The 20,000-nt window shown below is 41.8% G+C and overlaps 3 protein-coding genes and 1 pseudogene across 3 annotated transcripts in view; 1 reads left to right on the top strand and 3 right to left on the bottom strand.

Annotated features, from left to right (window-relative positions):
• Window positions 1–2,441, top strand: part of LOC138002819 (small ribosomal subunit protein eS8-like) — a 10,979-nt gene extending 8,538 nt beyond the window's left edge. The window contains exons 6-7 of the mRNA XM_068848798.1: window positions 1,440–1,572; window positions 2,283–2,441. Of these exons, the coding sequence (XP_068704899.1) occupies window positions 1,440–1,572; window positions 2,283–2,395 (246 nt within the window). The 3' untranslated portion in view covers window positions 2,396–2,441. The remainder of the gene's footprint in view (window positions 1–1,439; window positions 1,573–2,282) is intronic.
• Window positions 2,442–9,018: 6,577 nt separating this feature from the next.
• On the bottom strand, window positions 9,019–15,640 carry LOC138004433 (microsomal glutathione S-transferase 1-like). Its single transcript, XM_068850946.1, has 4 exons — window positions 15,339–15,640; window positions 14,977–15,123; window positions 9,758–9,840; window positions 9,019–9,688 (listed from the first exon to the last, which is right to left on the bottom strand). Exons 2-4 carry the CDS (start codon window positions 15,094–15,096, stop codon window positions 9,436–9,438), a joined length of 456 nt encoding a protein of 151 aa, XP_068707047.1. The 5' UTR covers window positions 15,097–15,123; window positions 15,339–15,640; the 3' UTR covers window positions 9,019–9,435.
• A 571-nt stretch (window positions 15,641–16,211) lies between these two features.
• LOC138002820 (uncharacterized) lies at window positions 16,212–16,994 on the bottom strand. Its single transcript, XM_068848799.1, has one exon. The coding sequence runs from the start codon at window positions 16,992–16,994 to the stop codon at window positions 16,212–16,214; it is 783 nt and encodes a 260-aa protein (XP_068704900.1).
• Window positions 16,995–18,533: 1,539 nt separating this feature from the next.
• LOC138002821 (uncharacterized) overlaps window positions 18,534–20,000 on the bottom strand; it is a 3,134-nt pseudogene continuing 1,667 nt past the window's right edge.

Here is a 20,000-nt window from a genome sequence, read left to right on the forward strand (position 1 = left end):
CAAGGAAAATCTATAAGTGGCACTCTTACAAGGGTTACAGTCAACCCAATAATGTCACCTGTGACCAGTATCCACAGGACTGAAATGAGCGTTCGAATTCGTCTTTAGAGCTTCCAAGATTTGAGTGGAATCTTGAAGATTTTTCTGAAAGTTGCAGCGAAAAATGCACAATAAGTGAACAGTAATCCATCAAATGATTGAAACAGTTTTCACTTTTCAAACAGCGTTTATTGCTGCCCGCATAGCCCGCACAGGGCAGCCTCCTATTTCTGTGTTGATATATTTTGACTTGAGGTTATGTGTTTGTTAGTACCGTAGTTGCCAGTCCCCACTGCGTAGAAAGTATGTGACTCTTTGATCCTACCTTGTACATTTGTCATCTCTTGATGCTAAGGGAAGCTTTTTACTAAAACGATAATGTCAGGTGTAAATTTAAGTATGTGGGGAAGTATTCCTGAGGGTAGCGAACGTTTTAGTGATGAATCGAGGGGAAGACAGTGTTCTTTCATGACACCAAGGTGAACAGACTGGCAAATAAAACAAGTGGATTGCCCAGCGAGGTGAACAAACTGAATTCTAATTTGCCCAACAAGACGAATGAAACAAGCTAATTAGCAAACCAACAAAATAATAATAATTATACTTAAATTTACACCTGACATGACAAGCTACTGAGTAACTTGCCATTTTTGTAAAAACAAAATATCTATGACGTTTTGATATCGTTTGATAAAAAAATAGTTATAATTTATTATTATTGAAAATTATGTCATCACCATTTATTGTAAGTAGTAGACTTCTACAGTGTAATTTTATTATCAGTATACAGCTTGTTACTGTTCATGTTACATTACCTACTGTTTCAACTGAAATAACTATCACCTTTTGACAGCAGTTTACCAGAAGAATAATACCGGTAATAATATTATTGACAAGCAGTTTCAAAAAGAGTTAAGACACTCACTGTTGATAACCGTACAATGCGTGTCATTCAAGTCAGCCCATATCCAACCCCCCTTCCCCCCTAAGCAAAGTTGTTTCCATTTCTACTTGGCACTCAGACTAAAGGGTATCAACATTGAAAAAGGGGAGGGGGGAGGGAGGGGCATTCAGCCTTTTCTTATGAATATAAGAGGGGTTTTAGGAAGAAGAGGCGGATTTTCTATTCAGTGTCTCAACCTTTTTGCAATTGCTTGTAGCTCCCTAGGAGTTTTAGTGTTAGGGGTCGAAGGTTCAAATCCTGCCAAATGACTATTTTTCAGCTCTCCTTTTGCCTGTTGCCATGCAACTTGTATCATATCATTGTGTCCCAATTATTTGTTTGCACTTGGAAATCAGGTAGCCTGAGCAGTTCTGTGTGTTGAATGTGCAAGGCCATTTGTTTTTTGTTTTACTTTTAAAGAGGTTCTTGAAAAATGTGTCTGTCTGTTGTCTTTTAGGGGGAAAGTGAAGAGACTGATGTGCTCAACAAAAAACGTTCAAAGCGTTGTCAGAGGAAAATTGATGCACGTAAAAAAATAGCAAAACTTGTTCCCCAGCTTGAGGAACAGTTTCCCTCTGGCAGGCTCTTTGGTAAGGCATCTACATTGATGATGATAAAGGTTTTCTTCCCCTACTGTCTTTTCAATATAGGATCGAATCGTACACCTACACCAAGGAGAATAAGAAATGGGATCCTTTCACAGAACTTTTGAAGTAAAGTAAGACAGAAAAGTTAGTCTCGCAGTATCCCTTTTCCCCTCCACATTGAGCGACAATCAAACAAATAGATATACCTTTAAGTAAATATACTTGTAACAGTTCCGCCTTACCGTAATATAGGATATCAATGCACTTTTCAGACATGTTATATTTAGCTGCCATATACCTGTAATTTACTGTACTCTCTATTTCTGTTCACTGGTTTGGTTTATTTTGTAGCTGTATAACTTTTTTTTCCCCCTCGTTTCTCCGGGGAAGAAGAAGAAGAAGAATAATAATAATAATAATAATAATAATAATAATAATAATAATAAAATAAATAAATAAATAAATATATAAAAAAAAATACATTGATGATGATGATGATGATGATGATGATGCCACATGTACCAAGCCATCTTCAAGTAAATATTGACTGCAACCATTTTGCCTCCTCTTCGGGAAAATACTTATCTGCTGATCCAATTTTCTGCATACGTCAACAGTACATACCTTAAAATGAATTACCAATAAATATATATACATATATATATATATTTTTTTTTTTGCCATTGATAAACTGGTTGTCTTTGTTTGTTTAGCTTGCGTTGCATCTAGACCAGGCCAGAGTGGAAGGTGTGATGGCTATATTCTGGAAGGCAAAGAACTTGACTTTTATGTTCGTAAAATCAAGGCAAAGAAGACCAAGACCTGAAATTTGTAAAAACTAAAAGAACAATAAAGTTGATTTCAGAAGATTAGTCTGAAGGAATGCTTACTTGAGTTGGGACAGCCCGTTCACTGGTCTTGCTCGCTTTACCAAGGATTTTCTCTAACCCTAATTTTTTCTTTGGCAAAAGCTCTTTATGCAAAAAGGCCGGGTGGTGTAATAATTGAGATTGCAGGAAAGCCAATCAAGGGTTTAATAGTTTTCTCGATTGGGGGGGGGGGGGGGGAGGGGGGGGCAATTTAGAGTACGAGTTTAATGAGCAAGCTGTTGTCAATCATCGCAGAGAGCTGGGAATGTCTGAGGAAAATGGAAACACTACCGATATGTTTGCAGCCATCTCGTGCATTGATTTAAACAAGTACCGACAGCCCGCGAAGAAAGGCGTCGGCTACTTCGTTCAGACAAGGCGGCAATTGAAGTAGCCAACAGTCGGTTATTCTTCTTGCAAACCCTTCCTTACAGAGCTTCCTTAAACCCTGGCCAAACGAGAGCGAGAGTTGATGAGTTAACAAGAGTACGAACTCTTGAGATCTCAGTGAGAGTCGATCGAGAGTTTGGCAAACGAGAGAGTCGAGAGTTTCAGGCGGAAACAAAAGAGAGAGCCTGGGAATCACCCCGGGAAAATCCTTTCTTACGTAAATATGGCGACCATCCAGCCGGTATATTGAGCCTTCGCGTTGTCCTTGTTCCCCGAATCCGACACCATATTATTTTTTCCATTTTTTTGTCTGAGCCCGCTGGAAAAAAACTAACTGCTGACCGCAAAACTCTCACCCAAACTCTCATTAAAAGTTAAAGCAGGTTTAAATTCGAGGAGAGAGTCGATGAGAGGTCCTGGCCAAATGAGAGCGAGAGTTTCAACTCTCGTCAACTCTTATCAACTCGTTCTCGTTTGGCCAGGGCTTTACAGAGCATCTCCGTCCCATCCGCCTGCGGCCAAGTTTACTTTACTACAGTGTTGGTTTCTGAATTTTGGTCCCCCTCCGTTAACCTTGGAATGTTTCCTAATGTTAGCTCAGTCAGTCGAAGTAAAAAAAGAATATAAGCAAGCTGCAGAATCTTGGAGCGGATTCAGAGCTACCTGAAATTTTCATTTAGTTAAGGTGGCTCTGAATCCGCTTCACAGGATTTTTTAAAACTTTGCAGAAAGTTTCATTCTGGCATGCTGATTACATTTCAGAAATAAAAAATGGGGGTCACCCAGTTCGTTTTTTAAGATATGAACAGCTAAAGCCATAATATGGGGTGTTTTTGCAGGGCTTTCCTGTTGCCACGGTAACTTTTTACGTCACAAGATGACCGAATCTTTTACAGAAAAAATTAGTGTTAGATAACCCTCAACCTTACGACTGTCTCAGCGTCATTTCTACTTCAAATTATATTCTGTCAATGAAATAGGATCTCAAAGGTCACCACTGAACAGCAATTGCAAATGTAGCCAGAGTCAACTGTAGCTGAATAATTCAAAGGCCATTGGTTTTACCTCGGTTTGAATCAATTATCAGAATTACACCAGAAATCGCCTTATTTGGAGAAAATTCATTTTCGAAAATTATCTTGCGTTGCAGAAGAACAGCGCATCATGCGTTTTATATGTCGAATAATTTATTCACATAAGGGTTGTTCGGCATTAGTTTTCGCAAAAGTGAGCAAGTATTCTTGTACAATGTTCTTTATTAAAAGAGCTTAACTAAAATGGACCATTAAAAGCGAGGTGAACACGCCATAACACCAAACCCAGTGTGGCCATCACGCCACGCATGCACACCTGGTTCATTGGCAACCATGGACAGCTGTTTCGGCCTTTTGATGCACCGATCTCTTAAAGGGATCCAACTTTTTCCACACGCTTGCCGTGGAAGAGCGACCCAGCTTACCACATTTGTTGTATGGAGCTAAGTTCCACCAGAAACCCAGAAGGTTTGAAACGTGTAACGGCCCCTTGTGTGCTGGGAAACAAGGTTCTGAATATTCGATTTGCTAAGTACCATATTTGGAACAACAAGAGCGAGGGGTTTCCAAATATGGTACTTAGCACTGAAACATTCAACCAATCAGTTCGCACTGAATATTCGGAAGCTGTGAACGCGCGTTACACGTTTCAACCCTTATGGGTTTCTGGTTCCACTAAAAGAGGTGCCTAAAAACACCCGTCCAGTACGTCGTAAGGTGGCTATGCAATGCTGATGAGGCAGAACAAGCGGAAACAGCTGTCCGTGGCTACCAATAAACCGGGTGAAATAGTTGTGCGCATGCCTGACGTAATGGCCACACCGGGTTTGGGATTATGGTGTGTTCACCTTGCTCTTAATGCCCTGTAACTTGTCAAAAAACATCGCATATCGGATCTTGCAAACCATCAATGGCTGGATTGCATGATATTTTTTGAGCAAAAGTTTTCAGAATTGCTGAATTCACAGTGAAAACGTTTTGAGGAAAAGAGTATCACGAGTCATTGCTAGAAAGCTGACTCAGGAGTTTTTCATACTGAAGAACTTGTCACTTAATGATCGAGCCAACAATCATTTATGCCAGCTGCGACAGGTGACCTGATTGTCGGGTCAGTGAGGTTAACAGATCTTACACTAACATGATCAAAACACTCCGCAGAAACAGCCGAGTTCAACACACTGACAAACAAAATACCAAGACATATTGAGCCACAAATGAAACCAATTCCTCTTGGCTTGCTGATACCATTGAGGTACGCAACGGTGTGAAGGATTCTTGCAGCTGTGAAGATTCGTAAACACCAAATACCTCTGACTGGTGACAGATTGAGCAATGTGTACCACAGCGCAATAATCAGAAAGATTGGGATATTTTCGAGATCATTTTGATGTGCTCTGAAAAAAAAAGGCAGAACTTAAAGGGCCTGTGGCACTCTATTGCGCATGTGCGGCTGTTTGATTTTTGAACCGACGGTTCTTTTTTCAAAGCCAGTATCAATGACGGAAATCCTGTTTAATCGACAAAGTGAGACGTGCCCAAGTTGTAATAACATTTCTAAACTTCAGTTTGGTAATATACGAAGGACTTTGATGCCATATTGTGTTAGTTTTTGGGAGCTGTAGATAAAATTCATGTCCACGAAATCCGGATCAGGCGAAGGGGCTCGGGTCGAAAGGTTCTTACACCTCGTAGCCGCCTTGCATCCAAACAAACAAGAAAACAAGTAATAGCACATGGGAGAAGGCACATCGAAAGCTTTATATAGAGAAACACGTCCATGAAAGCTGGAAGAAAATAAAGTGTATGTGCGTCGATTCCACTGACACGGCCTTCACACAACATCTTTTGTTCTTAGAGGTGAGACGAAGAATGGGGTTATAGTATTTACACTGATTATTGGTTTCCCTTTAGCACTATGATTCTTTGTCGTCAGCTTACTGTGCGTTTTATTTTGCTATTCGAGTTTTTTATCCGTCAGTTCAGTTGCCATATCATGGAATTATGGCTTTCAGTGTAGGGACGCACAAGGAGCAAATTATTGGCTTCAGCTTGGAAACGTGGCAGGAAGCGTCTCGATTTAGCTGTTGAAGCCCACGGTAGATGAGAATTTTTGTTTGGTAAAAAAGAAGGGCTGAACTTTTTTTTTGTTCTATTTTTTTCAGATTAGAATAGGGTCAAGCATGATAGATTACTATAAATCATCATATCGTATCTTTATTTACCCTCGAATTTTAGAGTAGCTTGATGTAGCTAGTATCTCCGAGCATTTACCCTCCCAACCATGATACGCCACAGAGGACAGACCACAACACCGGGAACTGCATGCCCTACAGGGTCGTAGCGTGAGATTTTGAAGGAGTACGCACACGAATAATGTGTTCAAAGCTCTCAGGGGTATGACGCCAATGTATGTGCAGGATCTTTTGCAAGTCAAGACCCCGGGACGCTACTCCCTACGCAGTGACGTCCTGGGTCTTCACAAGGTTCCTCACACCTGCATGGTGCAAGCTAAGACCTCTGGAGACCGCGCATTTGCTGTTGCAGTTCCCAGATTCTGGAACAGCCGTCCTCTGGCTATCAGAGAGAGTGACTCTATTGATAATTTTAAAAAGGAACTTGAAAACGCCAACAGGGCGAGAGTTTGTTTTCTAAGGATTTTAGGTAGATTTTGGTTCCAGACCCTCGAGTCCAACATGCTGGATCCAACACGTTGGATTCGTCTGGCCACCTCGTTGTTGTTCGACACTTTTCAACAGCGTCCAACAATGTTGGATGATGTTGGATCCGTTTGGGACGCACAAGGAGCAAATTATTGGCTTCAGCTTGGAAACGTGGCAGGAAGCGTCTCGATTTAGCTGTTGAAGCCCACGGTAGATGAGAATTTTTGTTTGGTAAAAAAGAAGGGCTGAACTTTTTTTTTGTTCTATTTTTTTCAGATTAGAATAGGGTCAAGCATGATAGATCGATCTGCTCAGTTTACTATAAATCATCATATCGTATCTTTATTTACCCTCGAATTTTAGAGTAGCTTGATGTAGCTAGTATCTCCGAGCATTTACCCTCCCAACCATGATACGCCACAGAGGACAGATCACAACACCGGGAACTGCATGCCCTACAGGGTCGTAGCGTGAGATTTTGAAGGAGTACGCACACGAATAATGTTTCGAGCGCCAAAGGCGCCCCAAACTACGGCGGTCTTGGGGCATGCTCCCCCTGAACATTTTGAATTTAGGGTCTCGGAAATGCCATTTCCGACTATTTTCGAAGGACATTTCAATAAATAAATGCAAAGGAAAATGCAGTAGTTAGTTGTTTATTTTACCTATCTGTCGAGTTTTCTCTGCAGCAAGCTACAACACAAACAGAGGGTTTACAATACAAGCAGAGGGCAAGACGTCGCAAACTCTGTTATAATATCATCATCATCATCATAGTCATATTTCTTTGAAAAAATAACCGGGAACTGGGGACTGGTGATAAGACTGACAATGTGTGGGGGCCTCAAAGGGTAGAGCTTTTTTTTTTTTGGGGGGGGGGGATTTCGTCCACTACTACGTCTCTTGCCGTTAAGGACTGGCTAAAAGGGTCCAACGTGTTGGTGCAACACCATCCAACATTGTCGAATGTACCATGTTGCACTCTTTTGGCCATCAATGTTGCATCAAACATCGTCTTCAACTTCATCCAACGTTTCTTTTGTTCTAAGGAGTGCACAACAGTGTGGCATTTGTTTGGCCATCACATTCAACAGTGTTGCACGCGCGCTTGCGCTGCAGCTATCGGTATCCGCGGTGATGGTTTATTCGTTGCATCTGTTTCGCGCGTTGCCACGTCAAAGTTCAAGCTTCACAATTGTGAAGGAGCCAAGTCTTGAATATCTGAGCGACAAAAGCTTGAGCATGCAATTTCTCTTCGAACAGATAGCCCTTCGGCTTGTGTTCAAAGCTCTCAGGGGTATGACGCCAATGTATGTGCAGGATCTTTTGCAAGTCAAGACCCCGGGACGCTACTCCCTACGCAGTGACGTCCTGGGTCTTCACAAGGTTCCTCACACCTGCATGGTGCAAGCTAAGACCTCTGGAGACCGCGCATTTGCTGTTGCAGTTCCCAGATTCTGGAACAGCCGTCCTCTGGCTATCAGAGAGAGTGACTCTATTGATAATTTTAAAAAGGAACTTGAAAACGCCAACAGGGCGAGAGTTTGTTTTCTAAGGATTTTAGGTAGATTTTGGTTCCAGACCCTCGAGTCCAACATGCTGGATCCAACACGTTGGATTCGTCTGGCCACCTCGTTGTTGTTCGACACTTTTCAACAGCGTCCAACAATGTTGGATGATGTTGGATCCGTTTGGCAAGGCCTATATGGGTTAATGAGAAGATACTGGAAATACTCACGCACAGAGACACCATCTTAATTCGAAATTTAAAAAACTTGGCCCGATTTTATAATTTAAAAAATTAAGGCCTTCATGGAATATGGATTTCCGGATTTGAGCTGTACGCACGGGCGTACGTGCGTAAAAGGAAGTTACGCCCCTGCCCTAGTCTGCGCGAATAGTGTGTGGGTTCTTTTACGTCCCACAGGTTTATGAACATTGAAGGGTTGTGAGACGGGGCCTACTGTTTAATCTCTGCCGAGAAGACCAGAAAGTCTTCTTATTACAAAGGCAGCGCTTTCTCCTCGGTTATTCAAAGACCCTGAGTGTCGATTCTGACGGAGTCGAACTCACGAGCTCCCGCATGGAAGCCCGATGCTCAACCAACTGAGCTACCGGTGTGCGGTTCACAAGAAACTTGACAATGAGTACTCCCAGAATTCGCCTTTGTCCAATAAGAAATCGAAATAGACTGCCTGGGAAATAGAATCTCAAAGTTTACCTTAAACTGAGCAGCAAATGTAGCCGCAATTCCCTGTAGATGATTCATTAAGGGTGCGTTTTTTTGGGAAAATCCGAAAACGGATTTCTGATCTCGGATCAATGGATTCTTCAGGGCCAAAAAAACGCAAATGGTTTTATGGTCTATTTACTCGTAATGGGTACACGGAAAACAAATTTTAAGATTTTAATTTTTCCGGTTGATCTAGTTTTGAACGCTTCGCGAGTATTAAAGTCGATAAAAAACACTTAAAATAAAGAGCACACAGCGCGAAATCAAGAAGGTGACCCCATCTTTTTATTGCATTTTTTAAATGTCCTGTGTATGAATATCAATTGTGCCAAGTTTGAAAAAAACCTGGATAGTGCGTCATTTAAATTAAAATGCTACCAGAAAAAAAAAAAAACCTTATGATCGATAAAAAGAAATGACGAAAAACATGTTTTTTAGCTATTGGAAAGGTGCTATCAATACTATTGCTCTCAAGAAACTTTTAGTGTAATTTCTGGTGTGAAAGTTGCAGGAAACCTAACTATTTTTCACGAATTACTGAATTTATAGTGAAAAAGTTATGACTAAAGGAGTACTATGCAATCATTGCTAGAAACTTTCGAGCCAAAAACGACGTCATTTGATGAGCCAACAGTCATTTATGCCAGCTGCAACAGACGACCCAACGCGCGTTAACATGATCAAAACACTCCCGCAATAACAGCCGAGTACAACACACTGACAACCAAAATTCCAAGACATATTGAGCCACCGATGAAACCAATTCCTCTTGGCTTGCTGATACCATTGAGATACGCAACGGTGTGAAGGATTCTTGCAGCTGTGAAGATTCGTAAACACCAAATACCTCTGACTGGTGGCAGATTGAGCAATGTGTACAACAGCGCAATAATCAGAAAGATCGGGATGTTTTCGAGATCATTTCGATGTGCTCTAAAAAAAGAATGGCAGAACTTAAGCCAAGGAAGTATTTTCCAAGAATTTTTCAGAATTTAAGCTTACCTTCGAACTCTCTCCACATCCTCACTTGTCGGTATTGGCTTGCCTTTATTTTTGTCTCCATAATCTTCTGGACTAGGAAGTACCTGCAATTTAAAATTTAAAATGCTACTTAAGGAGAGTTAAGTATAATAAGAATTAGAGGCATCTTTGTCAGTGGCACCTTCACCACAATGAACATAAAATGTTCTTTCCTATGCCTCTCGGGGGTGGAAGCCGAATAATGATTAATGAATAACGGCATTGAATGAAAAATGAATATTTGGGTTTGGAAAATCAAGAATAACGAATAACACAGCCATGTCAGTAGAATAATGAATAAAACTTTTTTTTATGTACTTCCTGATGCACTTTCGAGAGGGGCTTTATATTTATACCATGAAAGTTTTGTTTTCGCGAAATCAGTCGGCAATCGGCAAAAGAACTACATAAAAATTACCAAAGACTCCTTCCAAATCTATTCCGCAGCTTCAGACTCAGATCAGACTGGGATTATTGTAGAATCTGCCAAACAACTTGACCTAATGACCTCTCGAATCGTTTTCTGTCTGAACGTTCGACCTTTGATTCACGTGGTTAGTGATTGGCCGTTTTTATACCAGAGATTGAGACGCTTAATCCGTCTGGGACGTAGGCAAACGTTTTTTCTGCGTCCGTTAATTCGTCTAGTATAAAGACGGGCACGGGACGCATGATGCATCTGGACGAACTTTCCAGTTTAGTGCGTCTTGAAAGACGAACAAAAGTGAATACCATAAAGACTCGTGTATAAGCCGCACCCCCAACTTTCAAGCATGATTTTGGAAAAAAATAAGAACTCCATCTAAAGTTGTGTATTTGCAGCGACATTAATAGGTTAATCAACTCTGAAAATACCTTTTAAAAGCTTCTTTTTAATCAATTTCCCTATATCCCTGTGAGTGACAACAGTTGTCTTCATTGCTGAAAGCCCGCAGTTGAAATGAAAACGATAGAATTTGCACGAAAAAAGCTCAGGAGTTTGCTTGGTAACCACGCAGGCGTATGGATATGGAAACGCTCGCTTACACATCAGCTGTGCATGGATATCACGTTCATCAGGATTTATAAAAGCCACCGATCGGAGAAAACTTGTTGCTAAACGAGAGTTTAACAAGCCCACGGACAAACACGCCGTGAAAGTAGTGAGGGGCAATGAAACGGTCAGCCATTTGCCTCCCGAGTTCTCCTGAATAGCGTGGTATTTTCTTGCACGTAGTGGAAAAAGCAATGTTGAGGTGATCGGTCGTAGACGCCATTGTAAGCAGCTGTGCGGAGGAATGGAGCTTCTATGCTAGTTAGAGTTTAACTGCTCAAACAGAACTACTGGCGAGCAAGATTCGGGTTTCGAACCTGAAGATCCAAACCTTCTACTGAAAACAGTGATGAAAAACAGGTCTCAATATGTTTAATCTTTAGTTACTGAAGGTTTTCAGTTCAATTTGTGACCCTTGCAAGCCAGTTTACTCCTTCTGAAAGCAATGGTCTCGTGTATAAGCCGCACCCGCGATTTTTGGCACAAAGTTTAAAATCCTTCATTTTTACGGAAATTTACATTAAAATTGTCAAACTTCTGCTAAAATGCTATTTTAAACATATTTTTATTATCCTTGCTGTTTCGAAACGCGCCAAACATACCGTTTTCATCATCACTCTCTGTATTCTTATTCCGGAATAGGGTCAATCGAACGCGCCCTCAAGCATAAAGGTGCGAGTCTTCAGGGTAGTTCGTCCGGACGCATTATGCGTCTCTTGTCTGTCTTTACACTTATGTAATTGCCCAAGGTCGTCGCAAACGGATTATGCGTCTTTTACGGATCGTCCCGTCTTTACACTAGACGGATAACATGAGAGACGTAATTCGTCTGGATGGATTATGTGGCGTCTCTAGTATAAAAACGCCCATTGCTTGATGTCCAGATTGGTGTCGGTGTGTCAACGACGATGTATGCATGGTCGGTTTATCAATGATGTAATGTTTGGATACTGAATTGTGTAGAATGGGGAAAAGCAAGAAATCAGAGAAAAAGACGGTGACCCACGGTAATGTGATATTAAGTTTACCTTGTTTTGCTTTATGGAACTTCCCATTTTATGTTTCGAAACCTAAATGGTTTTTAAAATATTTTTTTATGCAGCTCACGTTCCAGGTCACCCGAAAAGAGGCGGCGTTCAAAGCGGCCGACCAGCAGCAGGTCAACTGGTATCAAGTTAGCGCGAACCAAGCACTTTTTAAAGGAGCAGTGTCACCGGTGGCGCATGCGTGACAGCATTACAAATTTTTGAAAAACTTTGCCAACTTTTTCAAAGGAGTGTGTGGGTGTGAATATCTTACACAATCAAAGCCATCCGTGGTCACTTTAGTGAACCAAACATCCTGTGGCGTTCAGAAACAAATTAACTATACATTCGTTGTCGTTCTTTGCTCCTTTTTTGTTTGATTTTGATCGTATGTTACCATGTCGAGTCGTAGCGGCCATCGAGCTGGAACCGGACAAATAGTGATTCATTCTCCTCAAGAAAGCAAAAGAAGAGCAGTCAAAACACCAATGCAGCATCTACAATGAAGAGAAACTTTTGAAGACGTGAATTCATGATAAATTTGACGTATGGTGTAATCGAAGTGCAAGCTGTTTCACTATTACCAAGGAGTCCATCTTCGTATTTCATTTCTAGCGAGTCGCTTAAATGTCAAAGATCACAACATCGTCGTTAGTTGATAACACGTTTACTATCTTCGCTCTAAAATGTCTATTTGAATGTTTTGAAGAAAAAGCTGCATTTAGATGAGAGGAACTGGATGCACTGGTTGTGTTTATTTGTACTTTGCACGAATTATAAAACCGTAAGCGGTGAGTAAAACACGGCTGAATTTTTTCGCTGCTTATCGTCTTTCGACTTCAAAGTCGTCTCTTGGAAATAAATGCACTCTCTTTCAGCTGTGGAATGCCATGTTAATCTTGATAATATGTCTGGTTTATCACAGAGAAAAAATATTTATTTGTGAGTGCTTGAACCGCCGACAGTGTTCCCGGTCACACTTTACTGAATTCAACTGTCACGCAGAAAACAAACATGGCATCATATTTGTGTTCGATTTTATTTATTGGACTCCAGATCATCGATAATTCATAAATATGCATTTTAATACTATTCTAAAGCCGTATTTAGTCTAGACTAACATAAAAAGCAAAAAAATTAACGTCTGTTAAAATGTGTGTGTGTGAAAATACTGTGCATGCCATCCCATGACACTGCCCCTTTAATACCAATTTGTATCATGAAACAACATGAATTAAGATAAACCCAGTGAATAATACGGATTTTCAACTTGATTTTTATTTTTGCACTTTTTAAATAGTGAAATTATTCTCTAAAACTAAAATACATGCGAAAAGTAGTCTCTGCGCCAAAAAAAAATCAAATTTGAAGTTCAAAAGTTCACTTTTGGCTGCATGTTTTTATATCATAGAGCACCCCCATGGAACCCCTAGAGGCTCCCCCTCCAGTGCTTGTTTGGTCCGTCTCCTCGTTGGATCGCACACTCCCACAAAAAAAAAACCTGCCTATGGGACGGAGTTACCTGTAAGTATAGGCACATTAACAAAACAACAACAACAACAACTTGATGTCGGTTCTAGGAACTTAAAAAAGTTCTGCAACCAACCAGGCCATCCCGTGCAGACCAGGCTCTGAATTTGTGAAAATAGCCACTGGCAATAGCATTGCTCTTGGAGAGACATCATCCTCTTGAGAATTGAGTACACAGTCGAATGTGGAGAATTTATTTTGTTTTGGTGCGATGTCTTATATCGTCACATAACCACGTTATGGTGTTATTGTGGTGTTTTGGGATAATTTTTTAAAAATTGGTGTCAGTTATGAATAATCAAAAACAACTTAAAAAGAATAATGAATAATTGAATGAAAAAACCCAAAGAATAATGAATAACCGAGGTCCAATTATTCAGCTTCCACCCCCGATATGCCTGGGATGTGAAAGGCACATCATTACAACATGGTTGGAACAACACAAAATCAACATAAGCACAGATGGAGTTTGCTGCTAATCATGAATGAATAGCCGAATATATACTGGAAACGAATAACTCATCTAAGACAGATACTTCGATAATATAAATCTGTTGTTCCTAAAATTCGTCTTCGATTGTTTCATCTGTCAGTACAACAGCTAAAGAACAATTTTGGTCCATAAGTCTGTCTAAACCCCGAAGGGGGGGAGGGGGTTGCTGGTTGCTGGAAGCCTAGTTAGCACTAACCGTTGGTTGAGAAGGTTTCCATGGCATTTAATGCTGGTTAGCGCTAACCATGCTTCGAGCAACCCAGTCCTGGTTGCAGTTTGAAACTTAAGTTATTGGCATGGACAACAGAATAAAACTGTTCTTTCAATATGTTATAGAGCTTATTCATAAATGGCAGTCAATTTATAGGTCTCATTAGTCTACCAAAATTCTTGCCCTAAAATGAGGCTTGGTATGTTAATTCACACTTGGACAAAAGAATAATAAATTGACCACCATTTATGAATAAGGCCTATGGAGTTTTATTCTCAGGCCTTGTGATTAATAAGACATTGAGTCAAAGGACAAGACAAGATGGTATGGAATCCCACCTATCCTTTCTACTTAATAATAATCATCTCTTTCTTTTTTAAAGCATATTTTTGAAAGACACGTTCAAGACAATATCTCCAATTCGTGTACACTTCATGATGCAATAATGTTTAACATGGGAAGACATGAGGGGTCATGTTGCAGCGACATGTTGCACCTGATGTTTGCGACAAAAAAGTGTGAAGTACACACTGAGACCAGATACATTAGGGTAGTGTAGCACACATATGAAAATGTTGCGGTTACATGTTTCAGGGAAATGTGTGTGCAAATGTTGTGATTTTGTCCCTGCTACATGTCCCTGCTAAATGTCCCCGCTTCACATCCGTGCTACATGTGGCTTCAGTGTGAACTACGACACAAGTTTTTTGTCGCTGCAACATGTCCTTGCAACATGACTCCTCGTGTCTACCCACCTTTATACTGTCTTCATTGAATCTCGTCGGATTTTATCCTAAGAGCTGTCTTATTAAATCTTCAGTCCATCTATAGTACAGTGATAAGTTCGTAATTGCCGTAAAATTTAGGCATGTCTTTATTACTTTAGCACGTAGACTAGAACGAACTTACTTGATTCTTTATGCGTTGCCTTGCTGTCAAAAAGGACATTAGAAACGTTTTAAGGACAAGAATGCCTCCATAGAACATGTAAGCTGCGAACAAACGTTCATCGACAGTGAGCGTCACCATTTCGTGTCAGCGATTTACAGAATGACGCTGCAAAATAGAAGCGGACAAAACAAAAGGGGAATTAATTTTAATACTAGTGGAAAGATGACCTTTGAGTACAAGCGGTGTTGCGTTACAGGCAGCCGTTGAGAATTTAAACGCGTTGTAAGACTTTGTATGGGGAATAAAAATACCGTCGATTATGAAGCCTAAAAAACGCTCAATTTAACGTTCATTCAATAAAATGAATAAAACTGACTCACCTCTAGTGTATTCTTGCGCGCTTTGGTGCTTATTTTACCGTTTCGGGAATTCCGTGTTTTCACTGTTCTAAGACGAAGTCAAGGCTGCTGCACGCTAAGATTTCAACCGTAGTCAGCTCAGAGGCGGTTTGCGCGTCGAAAATCCATCCCAGCAGCGATTTTTCACGCAAAGCTAAAGCCCCATCATTTGCGAACCTCGGTGAATTTTTCGTCGTCAAAAATCCCCACGCACTTGGCTGGAAATGAGCATTTTCTGCTTCCGATTCCACGATAGCTGATGAAAATAACAGCCGGTGATCTTGTGAATGTTCACGGAGCTTGGGTCCGAGGTCAAATTAACTCAACCCCATCCCCACAGCGGCTTCTCGTCGTAGCCATGGAAAGTGTTGTACATGAAACACGCACCGAGCAAGCAAATGAGAACGTTGCGTGACAGCGTGACGACCATCGTGGAATTCCTGGTTTCGCAACTGATCGAGGTCGTCGCAGTCGCACATAATGTCAGCGATCGTCTGGTTAGTGTTTCCATATGATCGTCCCAATCGTCTCTGAGCATTATTTGAAACGATTCCGAAAAAAAAAAAACTCCCATTTTCAAAAACACAAAGCTAGATCCTTCCATTTTAACAACAATAAAAGCAAGATGACACACGCTTACACCAACCCGCTGCTAACTGACTGGGTGAAATGGTTGTGCGCATGCGTAATGTGTCATTCTAACTGAAAGATCAACTTACTTAGCTATTACGCCATCGACTGTCAATCACGCGGCGAATCAAATAAAATCAAAGGTCAATAAACGAATTAAATGTTAATCATCGAAACATTCTCCGCCCCGATAAGGGCGTAGTCCTTATCTCTAACAGCTTCTGGCTAGTCATCACCTTCTGCAGGGTGTATGACGGCGATCTTGGTTATGGGTCGGCTGTACATTCCTGTCGACGTCTTGACTTCAACATTTCGCACTCGACCGTCAGGTCCAGGGTGTACTTCTAGGACCCTTCCAATTGACCATTTCTCCCGGAGAGCATTGGGATCTGATACTACTACGATATCATCTGGTCTCACGTTCCGCTTTTCCACCTGCCATTTCTTCCTAGGTACGAGTGACGGGAACACATTTCTGTTGCAGCGCTTCCAAAATGAATCAATGATTTTTTGCACGAATTCCACCCTGTGGCGTGGGTTGTTTGTTTCCTTGAAAGGCCCTTGTGGAATTTCTGACGACGCACGTCCTAGAAGTATGTCGTTTGGGCATATGTAACTGCCGTCATCCGGGTAATTTGGTATCCTACCGATTGGTCGCTGGTTCACCAGATTAGCCACTTCCAGTAGAATTGTGTACAGCTCCAATGGAGTTAGTACCTGACTGACAACAGCTTTCTTCAGGGCACTCTTGCATGTTTTAACTAATGCTTCGGCACAGCCATTTTGATGCGGGGCTCCTGGCGTAATAAACTTCCACTGCATCCCCTTCTCTCCACAGAACTCTTTAACTTCTTCCTCGCTTATGTCGCTTACCATCTGACATGGTTCTTTCTCGGCACCGACAAACTGAGAACCGTTGTCACTCAGTATGACTGCTGGTCGGCCTCGTATGGCTAAGAATCTTCTCAGGACTTGAAGAAACTCCATAGTTGTAAGGTCCACTGCCATTTCCAAATGGACAGCCCGTGTGTTTAAGCATGTGAACAAAACTCCGTAATGCTTTGCGGTTTTGTTTCTTGAGATCTTGACGTTATAAGGCCCGAAATAGACCTAATCGGCTAACTCAATGTTGTACCCAATTCAAACCCTTTGGGAATAAAACCTTTTGTTTCAGGTATTTCCATATCATTTAAATATGAATGCTACATTATCATGCAAGTACAATACACAAAGGATCTTAATCTCGGGAGATTTCAATTGGGTACAACATTGAGTTAGCCGATTAGGTCTATAGTCGCACGCGGTCATGTAGAACGGTGGGGTATACGGAGCTAAGCGAAGGGCGGGTAAATTTGCCATTAATTGAGTCTCCGCCTTGTGTGCCATTTGTCGACAGAATCCACATTTGAACTTCACTGCCTTGCTTAGTTTGTTTCCTTTCAGAATCCAGAACTTCCTTCTTGTTCTGGCGGTCGTGGCTGCTACCCCGTTATGACCGTACTGGTGGGCAAGCCTTGTTATTAACCAGGAAATCCAGTGGTTACTTGGTAGAAGGGCGGGGTGTTTTGCGTCATAGGAGATGATAGCCTCGTCCACTCTTCCTCCAACTCTAATTGCACCTTTACCATCCAGAAACGGGCTCAGTGATTTGAACTCTCCCTTTTCCTTTCGGCGATGTAAATCATTTTGAGCTGCTTTGATCCAGAAAAGCTCTGCACTATCTAGTTCTTCAGGAGTTAGTGGACCGTTTCTTCCTTCTTGCGCGTGCTTTCGTAAACTTATCTTCTTAGCCAGCCTTTGTATACGTGCTGTTACCCGTATCAATTTTCTCCAGTTAGAGAATTTCTCAGGGTTCATGGCTTGTTCAACTTTTTTTACTTCGCAAACTGCTTTCACTTGACGACGTTCCATTTGTTCCTCTGAGACAGCTTTTATTGTTTCTTGGGGCCAAAATTCCTTAGGTAGTTGCAAGAACTCTGGTCCATTGCTCCATCTTCCGTTCAACTCCTCCACTCGTATTCCTCTTTAAACATCATCGGCCACATTCACTTCACCGGGGATGTGTCTCCACTGACTCGGGTCGGTGTTGCTCTGGATTTCTCCGACACGCGAGGACACAAATGGCTTGAAGCTACGTGAAGGGCTTTGTAGCCAAGCAAGCGTTATCGAACTATCAATGAAAAGCTTCACGGATTTGAATTGTAGCTTGGACTCCTGCTCTATAGTCTTGGCTAGACGGGAAGCGAGGACTGCGGCCTGTAGCTCCAATCGCGGTATGCTTCATTGTTTCAAGGGTGCGACTCGTGACTTCGCTGCAATCAATCTGACCTGGTACTTGTCACCATTTGTTCTATGGCGGATGTATGCACAAGTTCCAAAGGCATCTTGTGACGCATCTGAGAATACGCACAGCATTGGCGGTTCGGTTGCATTCGCACAGCACAAACTTCTCTGAAAGGTTATCTTGCTAAGCTCCTTCATCTCTTTCAACAGTTCGATCCACTTGTAACGGATCGTAGGCGGGGGTTCCTCGTCCCAGTCGACTCCAGTTTACCAAAGAACCTGCATTCCAATCTTGGCCCTTATAAGGAATGCGGCGGCGAATCCAACGGGATCGTAGATCCGAGCAATCTGACTTAGTAACAATCTCTTCGTTAACTTAATCTTGGGTTGTCCTTGTTCAGCTTCTATAATTCGGCTTATTAGTTCAAAGTTCACCTTGAACGATAACGTGTCTGACTGATTGTTCCATGTAATGCCCAGAACATTCTCTTCAATTGATCCTTGAAACATCGTTGCCATTTCCCTCTTCTCATTCTGACTTGGGCTTCTTAAGGGCTTGTTGGAGATCCAACCTTTAACTTTGAAACCACCTTTCTCTAAAACAGTGTCTATATCCTCAGTTTGCTGTTTTGCTTCCATTACTGTGTCAACAGAATCGCAAATATCGTCCATATAAGCGTTTTTCGTTACGACTTCGGCTGCCTTAGGGTGGGTAATCTTGCTTCCTTCTGCCGTTTTCCTCAGTGCTGTCTGTGCCATCGCTGGAGCCGGTTTATCACCAAAGGTGAGCACAGTTTTGACATACACATCTGGTTTGCGGGAGGTTTCAAGGTTTCTCCATAAGAAACGATGAACATGCTGATCTCGTTCGGGTATTAAGATGCGATGGTGCATCTTCGATATATCTCCGACCAGAGCGACTTCTCTTTCTGTAAAACGCAGGACTACGCCAGAGAGGTTGTTCAGCAAGTCTGGACCCTTCATCCAATAGTCATTCAATTTATGACCTTGGAACACGGAAGACGAATTAAAAACAATACGAACGGGCGTGCTTTTCTTTTCTGGTCTGATTACTGCGTGATGCGGTATGTAGTGTACAGGCCCCTTGTAATTCTTCACCTCGTCTTCTGATAACTTCCTGCAAAAATTCATCTTCACCATTTCGGTCATCTGCTCCTCATATGCCTTGGCTTGATTCAAGTTCGATTTTAGGCGACGTTCGGTTCCTTCTAACCGTTTCAGTGCTAGCGATCTGTTATCAGGAAGAGATTTCGGATCCTTCTTCCAAGGATATGGAATCATCCACTGCTGTTCAATTTTTTGACAAGACTTGCTGATGACTGCGGCTTCTTCTCTTTCCACTTGGCTCAGCTTGTCTGCTTCACAGACGCATGGTTTTATCTCGACCCCCATGGACTCTGTTTTCCAAAAATCAGATAAGTCTACGGGTGTAGCGTACTTGACAAACATTATGCGACTCGCTGGTTGAGTGTTTCCTGACGAGCCTCCAAACACTACCCATCCCAGTGGTGTTTGTCTTGCTACAAGCTCCCCTGCTTGTCTGGTTTGGCCTGTACGCATGTTAGCATGGTCAATGCCTATGAGGACATCAATCGGTCCCCTTCCACGTCTGATCTTCTCGCTTGACAGTCCCAGGAGTTTGGTGATCTGTGTGATAGGAGCTGGAGCAACGTCATCACTGATGTTTGGGATTCCAATGGCAGTTATCGA

This window comes from Montipora foliosa, chromosome 5 (assembly GCF_036669935.1).
Source record: "Montipora foliosa isolate CH-2021 chromosome 5, ASM3666993v2, whole genome shotgun sequence".
Taxonomy (NCBI): Eukaryota; Metazoa; Cnidaria; class Anthozoa; order Scleractinia; family Acroporidae; genus Montipora; species Montipora foliosa.